Source organism: Theobroma umbraticum, unplaced genomic scaffold (assembly GCF_002168275.2).
Source record: "Theobroma umbraticum cultivar Fairchild unplaced genomic scaffold, ASM216827v3 scaffold_146.0, whole genome shotgun sequence".
NCBI lineage: Eukaryota > Viridiplantae > Streptophyta > Magnoliopsida > Malvales > Malvaceae > Theobroma > Theobroma umbraticum.
In genome coordinates this window covers 898,343-907,563 of record NW_018397265.1, presented here as the reverse complement: position 1 = coordinate 907,563, position 9,221 = coordinate 898,343, and the positions used below count along the sequence as shown (strand labels likewise).

The 9,221-nt window shown below is 35.1% G+C and overlaps 1 protein-coding gene across 1 annotated transcript; it reads left to right on the top strand.

The window, feature by feature from the left end:
* Positions 1 to 232: 232 nt before the first annotated feature.
* LOC110422727 (protein NUCLEAR FUSION DEFECTIVE 4-like) lies at positions 233 to 3,274 on the top strand. Its single transcript, XM_021436741.2, is given in 5 exon segments — positions 233 to 1,028; positions 1,767 to 2,681; positions 2,683 to 2,734; positions 2,737 to 2,822; positions 2,824 to 3,274. Coding segments are annotated over 5 exon segments (1,653 nt in total). The 5' UTR covers positions 233 to 560; the 3' UTR covers positions 2,956 to 3,274.
* Positions 3,275 to 9,221: the final 5,947 nt, after the last annotated feature.

Sequence of the window (9,221 nt, the reverse complement as noted above, 5' to 3'; positions counted from 1 at the left end):
ATAAACATAAAATAAAATGTCACATTAATGTTAAGTGAATATAAAATAATAAATAATATTTTTATTAATCAATTATTAATTATAAAAATTTATTTGATTAAAAATAAAAATATAATAATTTTAATTTAATGTAATAAAAATAAAAATTTATTAAAATTAATTTTTTAAATAATTTAAAATTTTTTTATAATAATATATTTAACTAAATAAGTGATAATATTTGTAATTAATTTCGGAAATTTAAAAATTGTGCCAGTAATTTATGTCTTCCTTCCCCTCTGGTTTTTCTCATGTCGTGGTAGAGAATTTATGTTGCTCATGTCCACATGCTTTGTCTGTAACCAGACATAAGGACAAGTGAGGAGATGGAGAATTATTTTATACAAGGGAAAACGTCCCCAACCCAACCGTCCACAATTATTGGACCACAAAAGCGGTAAAAATCTGTGCAAATGCCCTCACTCTCACCTATCATTCCCATTTCTGAGTAAAAAAATCATCCATCTTTCTTCCACAAATTTTTCCTAAAAACAGAGTTAGCGAACATTTTTCTTTCTTTCATGGTCATGGAGAATAGTTTCCTGGACACGAAATGGATGGCCACAGCGGGCAGCATATGGATCCAGTGCACCAGCGGTGCTTCCTACACCTTCGGCATCTACTCTTCCATCCTCAAATCATCCCAATCCTACGATCAATCAACTCTCGACACCGTTTCCGTCTTCAAAGACATAGGCGCCAACGCCGGAGTCCTCTCCGGTCTCCTCTACTCCACCGTCACCACCCGCAGTAGCGGCTTCCTCAGTGGGCCCTGGGTGGTCCACGTGGCAGGGGCCATCCAGTCCTTTGCTGGGTATTTTCTCATTTGGGCCTCTGTGGTGGGGTTGATCCGCTGCCCGCCCGTGCCACTGATGTGCCTGTTCATGCTGCTGGCAGCTCATGCGCAGACGTTTTTTAATACGGCAAATGTTGTCAGTGGCGTGGAAAATTTTCGGCCTTTTGGTGGGACCATTGTGGGGATCATGAAGGTACGTAACCTCTTACGCTAATTTGTTTCGGCCATGAATATCTTCCGTGCTTGCTTTGGTTTTCTTTTGTCCCATTCGATTTTTTGGTAATTTAGAAAGTCTAAGTAATGGAAATGGGAAAATACAAGTGAGAAAAAAACTGATCGGTCAATCTAAGGAAGATTGTGTTCACAAAGTAGAGCAATTGAGTAAATATCTGGCTCAATACCAAACAAATTGGCGTAATAAAGGTTTTCTGTCTTTAAACAAAAGGAAATTGACGTTTTGAAAGGCTTGATATTCGTTTCTTTTTCTTTCAACAGGGACTACACCGATTATTATCCTTGATGTTGATTCTATGTAACTAGAGAAAAGGAAAATGATCACTCAGTTTAATGGAGAAGAAATAATGTTTATGTTCAGTGTAATGGCAAAAGGCGTGCCACTTCAACTGTGATTGAACTATTTGAAGGAAAATTTTAGTAACAATCAAATTCCATTCCCCTCTGTTAGGCTGCTGCTTTCTAGGCTGGAAGTTTTTGACTATATAAATTTGGAAGAGCAAATGAAGTTTTAATTTGAACGTTTAGGGCGTTTGAACGGTAGAGATAGAGTGAGATTTATTGAAAAAGGAGAAAACTACTTGCTAGAACTGAAATAGATTTTCACTTCTGTACTAAAAGAAATTAACAACATGTTTCTGCGTTGATGTTGTTGCTTGAGGTATAATCATGCCATCCAACCTTGTTCCTTGGACAGGGTTTTCTTGGTTTGAGTGGAGCAATATTAATTCAAGTGTATGAGACCTTATGTGAGGGTGATCCAACCACTTTTATTTTGATCCTTGCGATCACACCCACTGTGGTCTCCCTCTTGCTCATGCCTTGCGTAAAAATCTACACAAGTAGCACAGTTGATGACAAGAAGCACTTGAACGGTTTCTCTTCCATTGCTTTGAGCGTTGCTGCTTATCTCATGGTCATTATAATATTAGAGAATATCTTCACTCTGCCATTGTGGACGCGTATAATAACCTTCATGATTCTACTGCTTTTGCTTGCCGCCCCTGTTGGAATAGCAATCAAAGCCCACAGGGATTCTGTGAGACTATTACAAGTGCCTCCCCCTGAAACAAGTCCTTTGATGAATGCCCCTGAGCCAATGCCATCAACCAAATATTCCCAACCACAAGACCCTGAGGAGTACCACGAGATCCCTGGCGAACCAGGCCAAGCAAAGGAGGCTTCTTCTTCTGGTGACAACTTACCGGAGGATGAAGAAGACATCAATCTCTTGCAAGCAATGCTTAGTGTGAACTTCTGGTTGTTGTTCATTGCAATGATATGTGGAATGGGTTCAGGTCTGGCTACAATAAACAACATTAGTCAAATAGGTGAGTCTCTTGGTTACACGACCATCGAGAGAAGTTCTTTGGTTTCTTTGTGGAGCATATGGAATTTTCTTGGGCGGTTTGGAGCAGGGTTTGTGTCAGATATATTCCTACACAAAGGTCGGGCAAGGCCATTGTTCATGGTCATTACTCTTGCAACATTGACATTTGGCCACTTGATCGTTGCTTCTGGTTTTCCTGGAAATTTGTATATAGGCTCGATTGTGGTGGGTATTTGTTATGGTTCACAGTGGTCTTTGATGCCTACCATAACTTCCGAGATCTTTTGGTGTTAGACACATGGGTACAATTTTCAACACCATTGCCATTGCTAGCCCTGTGGATCTTACATTTTCTCTGTGAGAGTCATTGGGTATCTTTATGACAAGGTGGCAACTGGTGAAGATAACTCTTGCTATGGCACTCCGCTGTTTCATGTTTTTTTTCATCATGGCATCTGTTACTTTCTTTGGATTTCTTGTTGCATTTGCATTGTTCTTGCGGACAAGGAGGTTTTATATGCAGGTTGTGCTTAAAAGATTAAGGCGTTCTTCATGATCATGGGAAGCAATCACTAAAGCTTTGAATGGAGAGCCCAGGATTTATAAGATTGGTGATGATCCCTTCCCGGTTGTGATTATAAATATATAATTAAGTTGATTATTCTTTTGTCTATTAGCATTTCATTATATGTAGTGCACTTTTTTTTTTTTTTGAGGAGATTTGAGTGAGTAAAAGCAGAAATTGTGAGCTTTTCCTTTTTTTTTTTTTTTTCCTTTACCAAGAATATCATCTGGTAATGAAGCAATCCTGTAACCTATAGGATATGGTATTACCAAGTTTATACCAGCAAAGAAATCTTATATTTTTCTTTTTTAACTTCCCTTGGCGAAAGAAGATTGCCCATAATGTTCAATCTGTAAGCATGTAGGTACCAAACAACACAGAATCTGCAATTACTTGCATTCTCTGTTGCAACTTTTGCAGATAGATCTTTGCTACTAAACACTCCTACTACTCAATCATTTGTTTCATTTCACTGCATCACTCAAATTGAATAACCTTGAGTATCCAATAGACAAGCCTTAGTCTGAAATTGCAGTTCTAATTTCAGGGGTAGCTAGCTTATTCAAAGATGAAAATATGGGTATGAACCAGTCTTTCTTCCAATTTGACTACAACATAAGATTCTGAAAAGACGAGGGTGGAACCCACATTTCGTTGCAACTTTCATTTTTTGGGTCTGATGTACTCATTGCCGTGAAATGAGAAATTTAGCATGAAAAGCATAGGTTCAGAGGCTAATACAGAGAATATATTATACAAATGTATCAGTTCAGACAAATTGCACTAGCATGAAATGCATTTAGCAGTGCAAATTCCATAATTTCGAAGCCCTTTCTAAGTTACACAGGCAAAACCAATATCAAAGATGGAAAATGAGCTAACATTTCAAGAAACCAAAGAAAAAGAAGAACAGACTTGAAAAAATGCAAGCCAGTTTCAAGGTTTGAGGGTATTATAACCCTGCATTCCAAATAATTTCCCATACAAGTAGCAAAAGAATGTATTTTAGTTTTTGGGTAGCAGAAACTTTACCAATCAAATAAAGTGACATGTACTCTGAAGTCTCTACAAAAGGAAGAGTTGCACTGAAGTGCAAATAACAACGAATGAAAATGAATATTAGAAGAATTAATACTTTATGAACAAAAGACTGTCAAATGCTGTCTTAAACTGCAACTGGTCGAGGAAATAGGAAGTTGCATTTTAAGCTCATCTTTGAAGGATTTCATCATATTCAGGCTAAGAAATAGTGCCCAGGCTCCAAAACTTAAGTACATTATTTCATTCAATGCCAAACTGAATGCAATCAATGATAATAAACAGAGAACAATGAGAAAAAAAAAATAGTGGTTTGTTCTTACCTTTTGTGCTTGCTTAGGCATATTATTTGGTTGTTTGGACAATTAGTTGGCATCTAACTTTAATAAAGAAGTTTAATCATATGTTCACCCCTTCCCTCCACTCTACGTATTCAATTCTTTCTCTTATCCTTTCCGCCTTTCTAACTCTCTTTCCCCAAAGACCGTACACCCAAGCTACTTACAGAGGGTTCTTTTGGTAAGGAAAGAAGACATGTTGTAATAAGTAAAACGAAATGCACTAGATTTGACAGAGACGAAGATTGGAGCAATCCTTGAATGATAAGTGCTTTGATGGCAGGCAATGAAGAATTAGAAAATGTGGAAAAGGCAACAGAGCACGATGGATGAAAAAGGCTAAGTAGAGAGAATATTTGGAAGAGCTTTGAAAGAGTTTTAAGAGTAATCTTTGTTGAGTTTTTTATTATTTTTTAGGGTAAAACACTCTAGTATCCCTAACTTTTAATCATAATTATACACAGATCTATTAGTTTGTAAAATGGACACTCCACCCTAAACAACTAAATGGTGTTAATATTTAAATTGAAATGTCTAAAATGTCTTTCTCTTTTTTTTTTTCTTTAGGACCAGTTAACAACTGGATCTGGCTCAGATCCAACCAAATTTCTTAGGGAGCATTAGATCTGGTGCTCCCAAGATCAATGCTCCTCAGGGAGCATTAGATCTGTGCTCCTTAAAGAGCACCACGTTGGGGAGCACCAATTTGGTTCTCCCCAAGAGCACCCACGATGGGTGTTCCCTAGCGCTCCTTTTGGGGAGTAGGGGGAAGGGAGATCCGGTTTGGGCTGGATCTAATGAGATAGGAAATTTTTTTTCAAGAGAAAATATTAAAAATAAAAAATATATAATTTATATACTATGGTAATTTTTAAAATTGATAAAGGGTGAAATTATCTTTTCAATATTGCCACATCATCAAAACTAATTGAAATATTAATGGTGCATTGACGGTTGAACTTATTTGTCTAACGAAAAATATTCTTTTTGGTCTGACTGTCCATTTTAAAAACTAATGGATTCGCATGGAATTATGACTAAAAGTTAGGGAGATGAGAGTATTTTACCTTATTTTCCAATTATCTCCCAACTTTCCATACTCCCATATTAATACTAAATAGGAGTGGAAGTTGGTACAATGAGATCACTTTTAAGAGAACACGTTCAATTATGAAAAAATGTGCTTCTTATGAGAAGGACAGATTCACTATGTGAAGAACATCTAGTTGGCATTGAAATTACTAATGTTTTGATTTGACAAAACTGCATGATGATTTAAAGATTGATCACAAGTATTTTAAATTGTTTAAGAAAATGTTTGAGAAGTCATGCATACTTAGAAAACATCATTGGACTTTCAAGCATTAAGTTTTTAGCTTCAAAATATCGAAAGCAAAAATTATTCAACTCAATATTTGACTATAAGGAAGATATGATCGACAAAGCATGCTTAAACATCAAGAAATCTTGAAGAATAAAACCACTAGTTGACCCTAGAGTAAGCTTAATCGATCCAAAGGCAGAATGCATGCAAATTGTAAAGAAAATAAAGCTCCAGTCAATCCTTGAAGCATGGTTAATTGACCTTAAGGTAGATTGCATGAAAACATCAAAGTTTAAGAAGCCCTAATCGTTCCCATAAGCCTTACCAATTGACCTTGAGGTAGATTGCACCAAACTTTCAAAGTTTATGAAGCATTAGTCTACCCTCAAGGCTTCCCAATTGACTACCAAAGGCCAAATTTCAAAATTACATGCTCTTAGGCAGAGGATCGAGTGGAGGATACTTAAATCTGACTATGGAAGTCTTAATTCGAGATTTTGAAAAACCATAGTCCAGCTTAAAAGCCTTGTAGTCAACCCTAGAGGTTCAACAATGGCCAAATTTGTTTCAAACTTGTGTCTAATAGCTTTAAATCTTCTTAAAAGTATGAAAAGATGCTTTGGACTCATTTTGAAGGAAGGAATAAGGGAAAAAAGATAAAGAAAAGCACAAAAACCCTAAAGAAAAGCCTCAAGTTGATTATTCCTTTCTTGCATTCAAAATCTTAGTCTTCCCAACATTCAAAGCCATACATTGCTATCCTTTAAGCCGATATTCATGAATTTATTGTGCTTAAGCTTAAACACTTAGCCTATCAGCCTTTGAGAGACATTTATTGCTATTACTCTTTTTGTACACACTCTAGTAAAGGTTTTAACTCATTCTTGAAAAGTTAGTGAAGGTTTGTGGTTGAGCCCATTAAAAACCATTGTGACGGTTTGTGATTGAGCTCATTAAAAACCATTATGAAGGTTATTACTTGATCCTATGAAGAAGCATTTGTAAAAGTTTAATGCTTGATCCCATTTAAAAAGCACATGTCCTTAAGTGAATTCAAAACTCTTAAGGCACCAAGGGAGAGGATGTAGGCATTTGAGAAAGCCAAACCTTTATAAAAATACATGTTTATTGATTTCCTTTTTAGCTTTGTGGTTTATTGTTGAAAAGTCTTTTATGAAAATCATTTGGTTTAATTGCAACACATGTAGAAAATTTGTTGTTGAAAAAAGCTGGATTTTTCACCAAGGTTTTAAAGAAGTTTTAAAATGCCCAATTCACCCCCATTTGGTCTTTATTATATTGAGCTACTACACTGACAGCTGGTATTAGAGTAAGGGCTAAATTTTGCAAGTCCAACAGCCTTTAGTGATTCGATGTAGAAGCTTAAATCATCAAAAATGGAAATCACGGCAATTATGTTTGGTGAAAGGCAATCAATCCAAAAGCCTCTTCTCTTTATAGGTATGAACAATCCCTTTTGGAAAAAGAGGATAAAGATGTTTATACAATTAATGGACTTAGAGGTTTGGAATGTGATATTAGATGGTCCACATGTCCCTTATAAAGAAGTAGATAGCAAAATAGTCATTAAGACTGGGAGAGAATAAGATGATAAAGACAAAAAATTGATTCAAATCAATTATATGGCATACTATTAGTGTAAAAGTCTTAATAAGCAATATACCCAGAGGGGGTGAATTAGTATTTAAAAATTCTTTTGAATACTAAGTAGAACAATGAAAACTTTTGCAACCAAAACTCTCTTTTTGTGTCAAAACTGAAGTGTGTGACTTTCCTAAACAAATTTTCAATAAGAAATTGAAATGAACAAATAATAAATCAAAGTAAAAATATTTTCCTAAGTTAAGTGCAAGCAAAAATAATGAATTTAGATAAAATATTTTCCTAAGAAAAAATAATGAATTTATATAAATTTTTTTCCTAAGCAAAAATAATGAATCAAGATATTTTCCTAAGCTAAATGCAAGCAATAAATCACAAAAGGGAAAATTAAAAAAAAAAGATACAAGATTTTTATAGTGGTTCGGCTTTCTCTAGTGCCTACATCCATTCCTTTGGAACACCAAGGAATTTCAAGTACACTAAGAAATGAGCTTTTACGGGATCAAGCGAAACCCTTACAATAGTTTTTTACAAGATTAAGTGAAACCATTACAATGCTTTCTACTGGATCAAGCAAAACCCTTACAATGCTTTTTCATGGGATCAAGCGAAACCTTTCAACAATAGTTTTATGGGCTCAATCATAAACCCATAAATAGCTTTTAAAGGTTAAACTAAAACCTTCACAATGGAGTACAAAGTTTAGCAAGAAAATGCCTCTACAAAGGTTAGGTGCTAGGAGTTTAAGCTTGAGTGTAGTGAGTAAAGAAATATCAATTCAAATGAAGCAAGTGTGGAACTTTTCAAAGCTTGGTAGAAGACTAAATGAAGCTAGAGAGTGAGGATAAGCTTTCGGAGGTCTCTCTAGGGTTTGAAACTTTATCCCAAGTCTTTTTTTCCTTCAAATAGCTTAAAGGTAGCCATTTGTAGCTGGTGTGAAGTTTGGAGTAGTTCGACATAAGTTTAAATCAAATATGACTATTGCTAGAGCTTAAGGGTGACTACAAGACTCCTATGGTTGACTACGTTTTTTAAATTTCTCAAATTAAGGATCCATAGTCGAGTATAACCTTCTTTTATTCGATCCAATTCCAAAGAGCATAATTTTTGCAAGTTTGGGCTATGGCAGTTGACTACACCTTTAATAGGGTTAACTATGGCTGTTTAAAGTCCTCTTTTTCATGCACTTGACTTGTCAAGGTTGACTATATCTGTTCAAATTTTCATTTTCTTGAGCTTTATTGGACAAGGTTGACTATAAGCACTTCAGGGTCAACTATGGCTTTATATTCTTCAAGTTTTGCATTCTTTCTGCCTTTGGATTGACTTGAGCTTCTCGAGGGTTGGCTCTTGACTTGTGTATTGAGGTTTCCTTAGCTTTTTGACACATTTCTTTAGCTATTCCTTCCTTGCCTTGTTCTTACAATTAAATAATAATTCTAAGCATATTTGCTTTTTGTTTTCTTAGCTGAATATGCATTGTTTGAATGCTTTTATGATATTTGCTAATGATGCATGACTTTTCAAACAAGTGTGTGACCTTAGGGGATTAAAAACATAGTTAAGACAATTTCAAATGCTTGACATTAAGTTCAAGATAATATATAATTTTTGTCAAATCAAAACATGATGTAACTCAAGGCTAACAATCTCACCCTTTTTGAAATAACAAAAACATGAACATATTGCATTTGAAATTTCTTGAAACCTCCCCTTAACTTAATTATAGTCTCTTTGCTGTTGTTGAAAAAATTTTAGTGTAAGTAAGAAAGATGTAAGAAATGAATATGAATTTTGAAAATTCTCCCCTTCTATTTATGCATGAAGTTAAAAAATGTTTTTAAGAAAAATTCAACTAATATAAGAGCATCTCATGTGCTTATAAACCTATTTCCCTTTTTGTTATATCAAAAAGGTTAAGAAGTGTGAGCTTT